The following is a 16940-nucleotide window of genomic DNA, read 5'->3' as shown; positions in this document are numbered from 1 at the left end:
TAACAAGATGGGTAAATAAAATAATTTTAATGCGTGTGTGAACACATATCGTTCCAGAACGTTTTCTGCGTAAGAAAATATAGCTTAAAAACGTTTCAACGTTAGAGGATTCTTGAAAAGGACATCAATGTGTTGACTGAAGGTTTAGCCTGGAGCGTGACTGTTTGTTTTGGTGTCCCCAAACAAGTAACTAATTAAAGGTGTCTGTTAGTAAACCCAGAGGGTTGGAACATTGGAGACATAGTCATAAATTTGTACTGTTTGTGCTTTGACACTGAGGCTATCTTGGATGTTAACTAATGAAAGAACGTGTCTGGCATGTTAAAATTATATAAGTAGTATTTAACAGACACATAGTCGGTTTATCATTTTTAAGCATTTTTTCTGACTCTTAATAAGTTTGTAACAATTCCTCAGTATATGTTTCTCGTCAGATTCATAATGAATACATATCTTTAGGCTCGCTCGTTAAAATTTGGCTTTGACAGCATTTTGTCCCTTAAAAGACTATATATTATATGTCAAACGAAAAACAATTCAAAACCATAAATCTCACTAAGATTAGTAACTTGAAGTTAGTCAACAAGATTACAAGTAACTACTGTTAATCTTTGTCCCGGCAATGGTAGTAATAGGCCTGGCCGTTAGATAGCGCTGTAAGCAGTTGATCAAGTGAGATTTTATTTTTCTGTGCGTTATAACATTTTAAATATTTACTGCCCTTACACATTCTGGAACAATGTAAAGAAATAATTCACATGCATTCAATTGCTTACAACTTCTACCGATATTATTCATAACTATTCGATGATATGAGTAAAGTTTTGTTTCATTAAACTATCATAAACATGTAAAATAGTGAGATACGTACAAGATGCGCATTTGAAATGAAACGTATCAAAAACTGCTGCGAACAAAAACAAACTTTCATAATTAACTGAGTTTGCTCTAAAGAAAATAATACTCGTGGTTTCTTTTCAATACAGGCAAGGTTAGTTTACAACATAGGCGAAGAGAAGTATTATCTCTGTTTCATCAAGCGCACAATTGTGTAATACAATGTTTTATAGACATGATCGGAGGACGGTGAAGCAACAAAGTTTTCCACACGTAACGTAGCAATGGTGGAAAGGTTTTACTCAATGTGAATGTTGAGTTTTGCTCCAGTCCACCTTCCTTTTAATGCAATTCCTAAATTACACTATATATTGTGTAGTCTATAGGACTCTGATGTCGAAACGATGTAAAGAGTTAATTTTGAACTTCTTTGTCACCAACTTTTTGGATTTCTTCAGATGAAGATGACTCCAAATTTCAAGAGTCAAGTCTGTGACAGCGTGAAATAGATGCTGCACTACGGGGAAAGTAAACTGGAGCTTAACTCAACATTCACTCAAAATTCTGTAACACTATTTTATGTCAAATGAATGGATGCTAGAGGAACAGTCTATCTTAACATTTATCTTAATTATCTAACCTCCATTAATGTTTGATAACATTATACTTTAAGTTTTATTTCCAAAACTATTTTAGATCAGGACAATCATCCCTAGAATCGTCTACCAAAAACCTGTTATTGGATACAAAATTTTATAGACCAATTTGTGCAATTAAATCAAAATCACATTTTTACTCAAGTTGTTTTAAGTTTTTGAGAGAAGAAATTTACAAGTTAATTTAATGGAAAGAATAAAGAATATATCTAATAGTCTTTGATAATGAGCCGAATAAAACAAGTTAACAAAAGGAAATATTATTATTACAAGCAACAGAATAAATTTGTGATAAGCAACCCTGTTTCATAACGAAATATGCACAATAGTGCAAAATATTATTAGTTAAAGACTCCATTTTACACAATATAGTAAGAAAATGTCATACATTCTTATTATTATTTTATAAGTTTCTTATTACTATTATTAGCAACGATATAAAAATGTAACTTAACTGCTTTAAATGCATTTTTATACATCCCTACAGTGTGAAACATTTCCATGCATAAAGCTAGAAAATCAAAGTTACTTCTTCATAAAGCACTTTATTGGCGGTTCCTTACGTTGTTGTAGCAGATGACGCTTTCACGCTTCATGAGAGAATAAAGAAACCCTACCCTAGATTACGTAATAAGGCTATAATAAATTCAATTGTCGAACATCCATAGACCGTAGATGTTCCGAAAGTTCAGTTTTTAAAAGTTTTTAATGGAATTGAAGCTTCTGAGTCCAGACAATGAGACAGTGCCAGTGTTTATTTTTATAACTTTTTTGTGTTCAAACAAGTCTTCGTCAAACGTATATGCTCCCCCTAGAACAGCGGATAGTTTAATACCGGACGGAAGTGTTGTCCCTGGGCATTGAGAATGGATCAAGAGGAGCTTGGTAATTTTATCCTCTTCCTCGAGTAGTGTGCAAGGCAAGTCAACATGTGTAACCATCATGGACGGGTTTTTTGTATCAACATAAGGAAGTGTTGCATGGAAAAAAGATTATGACTAAAGCAATGACTAACAAACAGGTTTTCTATGGTTATCTCAATATTTTTGGTATTTCCAGCATTTTCAGTTTTGTTTAATTGTATACTGCAGTTTATTCTATTTTATTAATATTGTAAGTACGTTTCTTATGTGGCTTTTCCACCATTAAGCAATTCTTTGTTTTGTTAGGAAATGTTTCCTAAACTGTTGTGTTTTTACTAATAAATAAAACGTAATTGTATTTATTATTCTGTGATAATTTCAATACCATGTCACTTCAGTGAGAAATAATCTATTAATATAAACTATTACTTCTTTAAACCATGCAAAAATATTAAGATGTATCACATAATTTCATTGAAGAAATTACTCGGTATATTGGGTTTTATATTATTTAAATACCGAATATTAAGTTAAGCATATGTTTGACCCTATTATAAAAAAATGTATATTGCACACATTAATAACTGCTTAATGTGTGGTATGACTGTCCTTAATCCTAAATATTCGTCTATTCTGTATTTATAAGTTTTTTCTCGTGGGTTCCAAAATGAAGTACGCTGTTCATATTATTTAATTAAAAGAGATTTTATTCTTTTCCAAAATCTTTTCCTTACTCGGTTTACATATAACACAAAATATCACTTAAAACACCAAATCTTGGCAAACAATAGAATGCAATAACTGTGACACCAAGATGTCCTTCACCGAACTAAACAAAATTTCACTCATAGAGCGATCATTTTGGCCGAGCAATAATGGTAGCGAACTAACCTCACCTGCAGGAATTGTCGTTAAAGCGTCAACACAGAACACCAAACGTTCGCTGGTAAACAATAAAATGTTCGCTGACTTTGTACGACGAGCAAGTTTCGACATCAAGGATTTTACCTATTAGCTGTATTCAAAAAAATGAGCACGCTGTATTTCAATACCTTTTCTCAGTTGAGAACTGATAGACCAGAGTATAGCGACCATTACGGCCTAACTTGGATGCTTGTAACCCCAAATGCATATGATTTCATCCCTGTAGGAAGGAAAATTCTTATTCTAAATTCCATAAACACTCCCAATAGCATCAATTATCTTTTACATAAATAAGGATAGACGCTGTATATTTCGCAACAAAATAGTCCAATCACATTTGTGGCAGAGTTGCCATATCGCTGTTGACAACCAACTGTTCCCTTTAAGACTTATCTACGGTCACAAACTGTTTGATTTATTTATCCTACATTTTTTCTTCGTAAAAGGAGGATACATCAAATGTACGTATATCTTTTACTGTATCATCTGATGATGGTTTTTTTTTATTGCAACATGTGTTGAGATGGATCAGTAATGTTTCATCCTACATGTAAAACTGCCAACATTCTCTGGCGCAGGGTGTAGAGGGGAGATCATATACCCCAAACCTATCAGACTATTCTCGTGCGGAATGCCCCATCTCCTAGCATAACGTATTGATCGATTTCAGTGCGTTCTAGGTCAACAAGACGAAGCCTAACACAGTTATAAAAAATTATTCTCCGTCCTCTAATTATATGTAAATTAATTCATCAAGGTTATATCCTTTAATCATTTCACCATATTATTATCTGTGGAAAATTTGTTTCAGACAATAGACCTCATCGACGGAGAGCTAAATGGCCATCAGGAGAAACAAAATAAACTCCAGTTCAAAGTGGAAGAAGAGAAAAAATTTGAGGCTACGATTACTTACGGCATAGATGACGTACCTTCGTGGTATCTTTGTATATTTATGGCTTTACAGGTGAGTCGACTATTACTTTATGTGTAATTGTCGGTTTGAAAACTATGTAAGACGTAGATATCTGAAGTTAGTGTTTAGTTTAGAACTTAACTAGTGGTACACTTTGAAAACTCTCCAAATTGCTTTGAAAATAAATATAATCAAAATATAACGAGAAACAGTTTTAGATGCAGCCAGGTGATGATTTTAGAACTGATAGTATTTGTTGCAATAAGATTAAATATTTAACTACTATCTTATCATTACTGAAGTGTAGAATACAAACGACACGCTTATTCATCTTATACAAAATTGAGCTGGCAAGGCTTAAACAGAATCTACAACTAGACAATTGACATTCATCTATCGATCTTAATACCTCATGTGCTAAATGATCAAACACAGCTTAAACAATAATTTGTATTACGATCACCAACATTGCATTGCTTTCATACAAGGCATTGACAACGGTTAATGGCTGTCTAGCATTGCATTATATGCAATTACGCTTTTTTCTCGAGCGTCTCCCTGACATCCAAATTTTCTTCACGCTTACTTAACAACGAAAATATCACATCTTAGGTACTGGCCTAAAACGGTCATAAAAATATATGTAGCAAATACAAAAATTCAAAGCGTACTTTGCTAAATTCATATTGATTCGGTAGATTTGTCCCTCTAAGTCCAACCCCTCGTCCTCGTCCGAGAGGGACGGGCAACGGCTCAAAGAGACGGCTAACGGGGCTCTGGTGAAGCTTACGTCAGGTCTAGCAAGCCGGTAGTGTAGTGGATAAAACTTGCTTTCAAAAATAAGAACAGCCTCGGAAAGGATGGAAATTTACGGCAACGACCCGGCAATTGTTTAAGGTTAAGATTTGGTACAATTAAATGTTGTGACGCTTAGGAAACAAGTTAGAAGAGGTAGTAGAGATGATGAAGAGAAGAAGAATAAACATAATGGGAATCAGTGAAACAAAGTGGAAAGGTAGTGGAAGTAGAGAAGTGGGACAGGGATACAGGATTTGGTGGTCTGGAGGAGAAATTGGAAGAAGAAATGGAGTAGCTATAGTCATGGACAAAAAGATGACAAGCAGAGTGATGAAAGTGGATGTGGTAAGTGAAAGAATTATTAAGGTTACGGTCAGAATGGAGGGGGAGATAATGGGACATAATACAGGTATACGCACCACAAACAGGATGCACGGACGATGAGAAGAGAGAGTTTGAAGAGGATCTGGAAAAAGACAAGTAAAAGAAGAGAGAACAATAATAATTGGGGATTTTAACGCACAAGTGGGTAAGTTTAGACAAGGATATGAAGAAGGTAATGGGATGTTATGGAGTAGGAACAAGGAATTTAGAAGGAGAAAATTTACTGGATTTTTGTTTAAGGAATGATATAGTGATAGGGAACACCTGGAACAAGAAAAGGGATAGCCACAAATACACAAGATACAATTGGAATGGTGAACAGCCAAGTTTAATAGATTATATATTAGTGAGGAAATGCCTGCAGCCATACATGGCAGATGTAAAAGTTATACCCAGTGAAAGTATGGGAAGGAGATCACAGGCTGGTGGTAGCTGATTTTCAAAGAATGAGGTTTGGAAAAGGATACATGCAAAAGACTAACAAGAATCAAGACATGGAAGTTAAAAGATACGAAAGTTAGAGAGGAGTTTTGTAAATAACATTAGAGGAACGATATACCCAAGGGGGAGGTCAAAACAGGAGAGGAGGAATGGGACAAATTTCAAGAATGCTATAGTCAAAGCTGCAGAAGAAACATGTGGACGAACTTCAGGTAAAAAGAAGGGATAAAGAGACCCCTTGGTGGAATGAAAGAATTGCTGAAGCAGTTAAAAACAAAAATAGAGCTTGGCGGAGAATGGTTTAAGGATAGGTCAAATGAAAAAGAGGGATAAATGGAAGAGACTTGCAAGGGCATCAGCAAAGATGATGAAGGAGGCAAAGGAGAGGACATGGAAGGATTTTGAAGAAAAACTGAAATCAAACTTCAAAGGAAATAAGAAGATTTTTTATGGGGTGATTAAGGAACAAGACGAAACCTAAAGAAATGTTGACTAAGGTGGTGGATGTTTCAGGGGAAATCAAATGGGAGGAGAAAGAGGTTTTGAAGACGTGGAAAGAGTAATTTTAAGGAACTACTGGAAGGAACAGAAAATGAAGAGGAAAGAAGAGATATGACAGAGGAGACAGAAGATGAAGAGGATTTTAGTATGTGCGAATTGGAAAAAGCGGTTAAAGAGATGAAAGAGGGGAAATCTGCGGGAATAGACGAGCTGACGGCTGAGATGATAAAGGCGGCGGGGCCCATTGGGAATTCAATGGTTGTACAGAGTGATGAGAGTGATTTGGAAGGAAAAGAAGATACCAGAAGACTGGAAAATGGGAATAATAGTGCCGATTTTTAAGAAAGGCAATAAGCAAAAAATGGCGAGAATTACAGGGGAATAACTTTGTTGTGCCATACACAAAAAATTTATGAAAAAATACTGTTGCAGAAAATTAGACCAGTACTGGGAAGAAACAGGAAGAGAGGAGCAATGTGGTTTTAGGAAAAGGTAGGTCAACGGTGGATGCTATTTTTGTGATGAGACAAGTGTTAGAAAAGAGGTGGGAATACGGAAAAGATACAATGGTAGCGTTTATAGACCTACAGAAGGCATATGATAAGGTACTGAGAGAAAGGATATGGGAGAGAGTATGAGAAAGAGAGGATTGCGTGAGGGAATAGTAGAAAGAATAAAGAACCTGTACGGCATATGTAAAAACAGGGTAAGAATTGAAGAAAAATATACAGATACTTTTTAAAACAGAGAGAGGAGTAAGGCAGGGAAGCATATTGTCACCTTTCCTTTTCAATATTATAATGGATGAAATTATTCTAGAAGTACAAGGAAACAGAGGAGCAGAAGAAACTTAAGACAATAGCATATGCGGATGACATAATGATATGGGAAAATAGGGAAGAAGAGTTAGAACGAGAGTTAAACAAATGGGCAAAAGTGGCGAAGAAATATGGTTTAGAGATGAACATACAAAAATGTAAAGTAATGAAAGTAGAGAGAAGGGATGGAAATAACAAAGACTGTGTTAGTTGAAGGAAAAAGACTTGAAAAGGTGAAGGAATTCTGTTATTTAGGAAGTATCATAACAGATAGGGGCACAATAAGAGAAGAGATAGGAAACAGAATATGGAAGAGTGGAAAGTTTTTCAATATGGTAAAGAAGATTGTGTGGAGTTGGAACATTGGGAAAGAATCCAAAAAGTATTGATGTAATAAATCTTATTTCCAACCAATTTTATTATATGGAGCAGAGACGTGGACGTGGACTAAAAATGATTTTAAGCAGATTGCAAGCTGCAGAAATGAGATTTTTAAGAGGGATAGAGAAGACTACAAGAAGAGATAGAATAAGGAACGAAATAACTAGAGAAAGATTGAAGGTAGTTTCACTGCAAGAGACAATGGAAGGAAGAAGAATACAGTGGATGGGGCATGTGAAGAGGATGGGAGATAATAGAATGCCTAGAATAGCACTGGAGAAGGAGGAAGAGGAAGAAGACCAAGAGGAAGACCGAGAGGAAGATGGGAGGGACCAAGTGTGGAAAGACATAGAGAGAAGGGGACTACAGAAAAATACAGGTGGATGAAGAGGGAGACCTGGAACGATAGACTAAAGTGGAGGAGGCTGTGTACGACGACCCGTGAGAACGGAAACGTCTGACGATGATGATGACGATGATGATGATGACAAAAATTCAAAGCGTACTTTGCTAAATTCATATTGATTCGGTAGATTTGTCAGATATGAAACTTCCTTAGCATTAAGGTACTTAAAGTTGCCACAAAAACTCTTTCGGAAAAGCTCAACTCATTGGGACTGTTAATGGGTGAGAGATACCTAGCATACCTAAACGCGTTTTTTGGTGTGAGGTCTGAAAATTTTTCTTCTGGTTTGCATAGACCCAAACATTTAATGTTTGGAAAATATTTGTTTCAACGTTTATTCCAACTAACCATTAAGAACACAGGTTTCCAAGCATTCACTGCAATTCTTATCTTTTATTTGTGTTGCAGCACTATCTGACCATGATAGGAGCAATAGTCAGTATTCCCTTCATCCTCACCCCCGCTCTCTGCATGAAGGAGGACGATCCAGCCAGAGGACACATAATCTCAACCATGATCTTTGTCACCGGCATCGTCACTTTCTTCCAAACAACCTTCGGGTGTCGGTGAGTACTTAATGAGGCAATTTGAAAGAATTTATGATGCTATGTTTGATACATTTTGTATACATTTGGGATACTAAATTTACTTTTTAGGATTTGTGATATGATTAAGAAGACATTTACCTAGGATATGACATTTACTTACCAAACAAAATTGATTCCTACACTAGTATTTCCATTAGAAAAAGTTATAGCCTTTTTGCTCTTATCTTATCAACGATTTTCTTTATTATTTCAGCCTCACTTTTTGTTGTTGATTACTCCAAAGGCGTTATGAACGTTTTACAGAATTTTCAAATTTATTATCCGAATGGATTTCATAAATAAATAATGTCCCTTATGAAAAATTTGCCAATTTTTATTTTTTCCACTCGTACTAATAGTTACAGATAATTGCCTAATATCCTGTGATGATAATGGTTAATACAGGATAATTGGTTACTGACATTTTATGTATACCCTTCATATACATGAAGTTACGTGATTGCTAGGTATTTTAATGGTGTAGTCTAGTAGGCAGGCTCAAGACAAGCAAGTCAAACAATGATAAATGTAATTGCTGCATAATTGGTTCCCCGTTAAGTATTATAACGGACTATTTAGCCCTGGCTTCATCAGATAAAAATTTTGTTTTTCCTTAAAAAAAAAGTAAGATAGATTGTTTATTGGATCAGATTTCAATGACACGAAACACTGTCGCACTGCTGTAAAAACACAATCGGGAATGTTGTGACTAAAATCCACCTCAGATTTATATATTTAAATCTTACAATAACCTATCTGAAGTTTCAGGTAGTGCAAAAACAAGATTTTTATTTTCGAGAGTGTTCAACTGCGGAAGCAAGCGATTTGAATAATAACTCATTTGAATTTCAGCGAGTCATTTAGGGCCTTCAACAAATTTCGGATTTTGATTCTGCCAAGTCTGTAAATTTTCGAAATAACTCTGTTCTGTATGTCTAAATGTGCCATGACAGCTGGTCAAGACATTCATTCGTATAAGACCAGTGAGAGGTAGAGGAAACTACCGGGACTGGTAAACAGAACGGTGGTTTAAGAACATCTGCCTTCACAGCCAAGTGTTCATTTCATCAACAAGCTGCCCAATTTATAAAGAATACCGAGACACCCAATGTGCTAAAAACTCGTTTAAACGCTTGTTAGCATCACATGCAATTTTATAATATTACCGTGTTTTGGCATTTGACGGGGAGATCACCCAAACAGCAGATTGACTTCGACGCTGTTGGTGGATTTGCATGAATGTTGAATTGTATGTTTGAGTGTGATACTGATGTAAGAATGTACAAAATTTTACCTCTGAACTCGAATTGGCTTTTGCTATAATACCTGTGCTATATCATGTCTTCGCAATAAAACATTGATTGATTGATTGAATTATCTCAAATTTTATTTACTTTGTTGAAAGGTTGCCGATCGTCCAAGGAGGTACTATCTCGTTCCTGGTGCCCACACTGGCTATCCTGAGTCTGCCCCAGTGGCAATGTCCAGCGCCCGACGTCCTGGACGCCATGAGTCCCGCCAACCGTACAGAAGTGTGGCAGGTGCGCATGCGCGAACTTTCGGGAGCCATTGCTGTATCTTCCCTCGTCCAGGTCTTCATCGGATATTTCGGTAATTTAACAGCAAAGGGTTCTACGTACACACTATATGGAACCAGTGACACTTAATATATTTAATTAATGGGAAAGAATAATAATAAAGATCAAATATATATGGTAATTCGAAGAAACGGAAAATTTTGAAAATAAAATAGTTTTATGAAGCAAACATTTTAATGCATTTATATATGTTATGTAGTAGCACATATCAAAGACAAGTGTATACAGACCATTTGCACCCGTGCGCAAAGCCGTAGTTAGTGACGACAGCATCAGAGAACACCAGTGTCGCTAGGCTTAACTCTGCGCTGTTACCAATAACAACAGACGCGCTTACGGTCAACTGCCTTCAACTGATACTCTTGTTTCAACCACTACTCAGCGCTCAGTGGTCTCAATGCTGCCTCTTACAGTACACACTCCTGTCCTTGTCTGGGTGTTTCCATTGCTTCACAATATAATCCTGCGAATCGGTCTTGAAAATCTTATCTCGTATTATCTCCCGAAACCTTAGGTTTCGTCCCTTCTCTGAGGTGGTAGAACATTAATAAATAACTTTAATATGTGTGTAGAGAGCAATTAATTTTTTACATGTCATCTTGCAGATATGCTCATTTCTACGCAAACATTCCTGCAGTTTAACCGTTACAATTTTCATCATTCTTCATAACATATCAAGTATAATTTTGATAAATTTTCTAATCTTTGCTTCCAAATCTTCCGTTGTAGCAGGTCGTCTGAAAATTGCTTCTAAGGTGACATGTAAATCAAAGGATCTGAGAGGTCATTGAATATTATCACCAAAATTACACGCTCCCAAAAAAAATCAGAGCCCAGCTGCTGTCGATATTCTTATTGGGTTTCAGTTCCTGGACGACTTGCAACTTTAATGAATTAATGTAAATCCTGAATATTCTTCGAACAGAACTATGCAACTGTACGATCACTGAGCGACCGATTTCCATCTTATTACATATTTAACAACCTGGATATTGAAGAGTAGCTCCACCTGGAGGTTTCTTTCTATTTTAAAATTAGACCCCCCGAAGTTACTAATCGTATTTTAATTGTATATGATGATTTAACATGATCGTAACTCCTAAATTGGAACGGCTGAGCTGCTAATTATATACAAGTGTTGGCTCTGTGGACACAGGCATTTTTCTTGTGAACTGTTTAGGTTGCAAATGTATGTTAAGTACTACTCCAAACATCCCTGATAACTTAAATGGCAAGGTGACGTTTAGTCAGTGCTACCAATCGCCCTCGGCTACCAATATGAATGAAAAAATTCCCATTTCTTTAAATCAACCTTTGTATCACAGAACGGATTCACAACGGTTAGGACAATAACTTGCAGTTCGTGAATAAACTATATTCTGACAAATTCGGCATGAATATTGAAATCAAGATGCGTATACTACTAAAGCTTGATAAAATGCTACTAACATGATAAAAAAGTATAGATCTCATAGGTCAGTCTTTTAATCACGGCACTGGAAGTTGGATATAATCTAGTTGTATGTAATCTACCTTCACTGCAACATGCCCATAAGCAGTAATAGTCTACATTAAAAGTGTTTAGAGTTAATGATTATGTTATAACATATTACGTCTACTGTATTCTAGACAAATTATTGTTAAGTTATTAGTATTAATATATTTTATTTCTGAAATTTTGAAAACTTCCATTTTAAAATTGATAAACAAAGGACAGTTTTTACACAAAAGAGCATAAAAGAACTCATTTGTCAAATTTACTACCAAATTCATTTACTGTTTTTGGAAAATATTTCATTTCTATTAATTAAAAGAAGACTTCTTGTTTAGTTGTTTAGATCAAAGCAGAATGCATAACAGACTAAAACTAACCTTTAAACTTTATTAAAACTATAAGAAAAAATCCATAAATACATGTTCCAATTAACATACTATATATGTATAATATTTCTTAGGACTTTGTGGTAGGATAGAGTTTCTCCTCTTACAAATCTAGTGTTTCTCAAGCCACAGACAGGACAGAAATACATTGCCCTCCTACTTATCGCTCAAGATTGTGTTTTATTAGGTCTCAATGAGGTGATAAATTAAGATAAAGTAAGCCTTTCATTTAGTTCTTTCGCCTCTCGCTACTTGTATATAATTATCACCTTGCTAGTCCAATAACCTTTAATGCTGATGTTGATGTAAAATTATTTATTCTCTCACGACAGAGCCTGAAGAGTTCATTAACCAAAGGGGAATGTTTCGTAAAATTACATAATAAGGGATGTGGATACATTCACAAATTTTGTGAACTATATATGTAAAGGAATAACTGTGGAAATTGCTGTAATAAAATATAAATTCCCAAAAACAAAAATAAAAAAACTGTAGAAATTCTATTAGACTAATAATTGTAAAGTAAAAAAAAACTTGCTTGGACGCAAAGCTCAGTGTGTCGAAAATCAGTTAATGATAAGGTTTTTCCTTCAGTTTTAATAAAGTGTAACTAAAATGCTAAATATTTTAGGTTTATGCTCATTAAACAAATTAAAACGAACAATGTTACCTTCTTATTCTTCGCAAATAAAACATAAATTTAATATCTTAATTTCCTTGTCTTCATGTTTATAATATTTGTTTAATGTGGACTCACAGCTCAAGGTAGGCTTCCTACCAATAACGTAGCTATAGTGGAAAGGTTTGATTTAATGTGAATATTAAGTTCATCTCCAGTTCATCTTTCTCATAGTGCAGCATCAAGAAGGAATAAAGTCTGTGACTGCCTTAAATTCCAGACGCTGCACTGAAAGGAAGGTGAACTGGATCAAACTCAACATTTATAATGCGAGTTTGTCCATGAAGAGGACAAACATATTTCCTAATAGTGTAAATTTTTGTTAAAAATTTAAATAAATATCCAATTTTGTTGTTAATTCATGGATTTTCATCATTGTATTCAGTGAGTTAGACACTTTCACATAGTCTCTAAATTAGTAATTTCTTCTTCGCCATAAACTGTGTTTTATCAACTTTATTACTTATTTATTTTATTCTAGTTTAAAAATTATTCATTCATTACAAGGTTATTTTTATTAATAATTTTATAAAATAGAATATTTTCATAAATACTGTAAGTAATACTGTTGTTGTTTTTTTTTTCAATTTAAAAAAGAAAAGGTTTGATGCACAATCAGAACTTTAAAGATTAATAGGACTTGGGATATTTGCCATACAGCCTAACGAGATCAATGTCCAAAATCCTATTATCCTTTTAAATTATCCATAGTCAATTACACATACCAAACAAAGAATTACCACTTGATTTACTAGATCAAGGGAGTAAACACACAATTTGAAGAGTTTCTTATACAAAATTAAAAATGGTGAAGCATTCAGTTTTGGGGATCCAGTTCAAGGGCCTGAGGACTAATAATATTACGCGTTCTGTTTTAGAACTGTGAAGAAAAATCACTATACCTGTACCTTTTGATGTGGATGTTTTAGTTAAAGGCACATGATATTTTTATGTGCAGGTGTGATGGGGATACTGCTTAGATATGTTACGCCACTGACCATCGTGCCGACGGTATCTCTTGTTGGGCTGTCCTTGTTCGAAAACGCTGCCGAGGCTGCCTCCAAACACTGGGCAATATCTGGAAGGTTAGTAAAAATAAGTAAGAAGTATACGAATATAAATATTTCATAAATAAGATAAAGTAATTCATAAAGTCTGTTTAGCGGTAGCACGGATAAAAAAGAACAAAAAGAATGAAAATTAAAAATGCAAGAAAATGAACATTTATTTTCATTACAAAACTGTAATTACAAACTTTTAAATATAGATATTAATACTGTAGGGCTTATATAATGTCTTTTCTAATTAATTCAATTTTCGCAAAAAATGTGGTATAAATAAGTGGCAATAGGAATAGATTAATGGCGTAGCACTTCCTTTCCGCAAGTCGCAAGATTTTATCAGATCGCAGATTTTATTTATTTATGTATTTAAAACAGAGCTTCAGAGCTTAAATATTGAATACTGTTAATCTGCTTTAATCTGAGTTACAGCCAAATAAACGTTGCGTACTCAACCAAAAAGTTCGGTATTGCTTTAGCCTCTAAAAAGCTCCAACAGTTTAGAGGCTAAAGCAATACAACTTTATAGCTATACAACTTTAGATATCCTGCTTTAAACCTTATTTTCAATTCGTTTTTTTTTTTCAAAAAAACAGTAGTAATTCTTTGACTTTAAAGTAGAAATATTTGGTAATTTTTTTGTATCTAGTGTACGAACAGTGCTTCTTGTCCGGTTATTATTGGCGATTTCGTACACATTCTTTGTTTGAAGTTTGCTTTATACGATGGAAGGATTGTGAAGGCAACATAATATTTCCGGACATTTGCCTTACGATGTTGTATCATGTTTTGAACGCAATGATACAAAACATCACTAAACGATGGCAAATATCCGGAAAATCCTTTTTAATTCGTGCAGATGTCTTACTTGTCACGTTGAGAGTTTTTGTATTTTCGTAAGTTTAAAACATTTGTAATGTTGTCTACAGCACAATTCTGATGCTGACCGTGTTCTCGCAGTGCCTGACAGAAGTGAAGGTTCCCGGCATCAACTACAAGCGTGGACAAGGATTCCGCATCATCTGGTTCAACCTCTTCAAACTGTTCCCGGTGGGTGAGCAGTAAAGCTGTAACCTTCAAGGTCAATTGTTATTGTCAAACGTCATGTCCTATTGTTAATGTATTGTTACATCAATTAAGTGACCGGGCACGGTAATTATTGCTTTTATTGTAGTTGGTATCAAGCTGTTCGATCCTAGTAAACACAGCCTACTCTTATCATAACGTTTTGTTCCTCTTCTTTGTCTTCATTCTTATTTTCAGGAAGTACACCCGTTATGATACTATTGTTTCTAACATAATGTTATTATTAATAATGATGTCATTATTTTTAAATTACCATTTCTTATGTACAAAACAACATTGTGTCAAACGTAAATGTATATTGTATAATTGGAAAGATAGTGACACTAATTAGTAAACTCTTGATAGCCCAGATATTGTTTATATAGCAGACACATTGATAATACCAAAAGTATGAGTTAGTTTAGGCGAAATGGGTTAGGTAATGACGATAAGATTTGTTATTCGAATTTGGCTTAAACAGTGATTCAGACCACCCGTTTCAACATTTTCAGCAGTTCATCGCAGACATTTTAAAAGAGTTTAGTTTATAAACGGATTCCCCACTAAATCAACCACAAAGAGTTTAAAATACTGCAATTTAACCTGTGTGAAAATATAGGGTGTCCTAAAACAGTGGGTCTCATGTTTGAATATCAAAAACGTCAAAGACCGACACACTATATATTGTACATCATTTTACAGGTCTTTTGATTCTAAAGATTTGGCGAAAAAATTGTTCTATTTGTTACAAAGCGTACAGGTAAAGTTTATCATACAGTGTATTTTTGTTTTATTACAACTTTTTACAACAAATTTTTTCCTAACTCCATTACATAAGATTTTAACTTCCGAGCATGGTCGTATTTTTCAAAAATATTCTCTCATTTAACATTTAAACTTTTTATAACCCAAAAATTTCAAATGGTAAAGCTGATATCCGCTACATAAAATTAAAGGCCACGCAAAATTGAAAAACTTTCAAATTTAATCTTCTTTTCTTTCTCTAAAAAAAGTGCAGCAAATACACTTTATTTATGGGCACAGAGTGGAAGCTTACATTGCCTCTTTATCACTTGTAAGGAAATTCACAGCTCAAAAATAAAATTATATTCATATATAATACAATATTTACTATGTTAATAAATATTACTTAAGCCTGACGCTCGAAGCATTTAGGATTAGTGTTTTAGGATGAATGATTTAAAAAAATCAAATTTGACAAAACCTTCTAATTTTTGACGTTGTAAGTTGTGGTGTTTTTTATGTAGAAAATTCCTTGCTGAAATTGACCAACGCAATTCCTAAGAAAAATATTAAAAAGAGTGTACATTTTTGAGGGGGATCGTGAAAAACTAGATAAGCTACAATAATACTCATTTTTCAACACAATGAGCCTATGTTGAGTTTTACAGTAACTGTGCTACAGGTACTATTGACAATTGTTATAATGTGGGGTGTCTGCGGCATTATAACTCTCAAAGATGTTTTGCCACGTGGTCATCCAGCCCGAACTGACGTTAAAATCAAGATTTTGGAAGATTCTGATTGGTTCAGAATTCCTTATCCAGGTATGTTGGTCAGTATTGTCTACTTATATTACTATATTAATCGATCTCCTGTGTATACCATATACCGTATTGCTCCGTTAATTGTAATTATAAACGAACATGGCTTATATTATCCTATTTCAACTGGCTACATGTATTTTGATCACAGTGTTTGGAAATATTTTATAAAATAGAGTGCAAACTTTTTCTAGTATTTTAAGTGATATTTAATGAAATATAGTTTAATTGAAACGCATTTTTGACCAAATATATCACACTCATTCCATCGGATTGAAATTATTTATTAGTAACATAAAAGTTTATTGAACGGTTCCACCAACACAATATTGGTAGGTCAATTAACAACAGCTTATTGTTTACTTGCATATTTAGTAATAAATAGTTTCACTACGAAACAGCTACATAGTGATTTGATATGTTATATTTCTAAGGAAATTAACTAAAATATCTGTTATTATTAAACACTTATAGTACAATCAATCAATCAATCAATAAAACACATCTTGACTTTAATCATGATTATACAAACAGATATAACACAGTACTCAAATATTTCATCTATATTATTATTTCTCT

The 16940-nt window shown here is 34.2% G+C and overlaps 1 protein-coding gene across 3 annotated transcripts in view; it reads left to right on the top strand.

Moving 5' to 3' along the window:
* The window catches only part of LOC124364925 (solute carrier family 23 member 1), a 55844-nt gene that overhangs the window by 20323 nt on the left and 18581 nt on the right, over window positions 1-16940 (top strand). For all 3 annotated transcript variants that reach the window (XM_046820741.1, XM_046820743.1, XM_046820740.1), the window contains exons 2-7: window positions 4092-4247; window positions 8334-8491; window positions 9918-10123; window positions 13629-13755; window positions 14661-14781; window positions 16223-16364. In XM_046820741.1, the coding sequence (XP_046676697.1) occupies window positions 4092-4247; window positions 8334-8491; window positions 9918-10123; window positions 13629-13755; window positions 14661-14781; window positions 16223-16364 (910 nt within the window). The remainder of the gene's footprint in view (window positions 1-4091; window positions 4248-8333; window positions 8492-9917; window positions 10124-13628; window positions 13756-14660; window positions 14782-16222; window positions 16365-16940) is intronic.

This window comes from Homalodisca vitripennis, chromosome 6, assembly GCF_021130785.1.
Source record: "Homalodisca vitripennis isolate AUS2020 chromosome 6, UT_GWSS_2.1, whole genome shotgun sequence".
NCBI classification, from domain to species: domain Eukaryota; kingdom Metazoa; phylum Arthropoda; class Insecta; order Hemiptera; family Cicadellidae; genus Homalodisca; species Homalodisca vitripennis.
The sequence above is the reverse complement of the archived record's forward strand: the minus strand, read 5'-3'. Positions and strand labels throughout refer to the sequence as shown.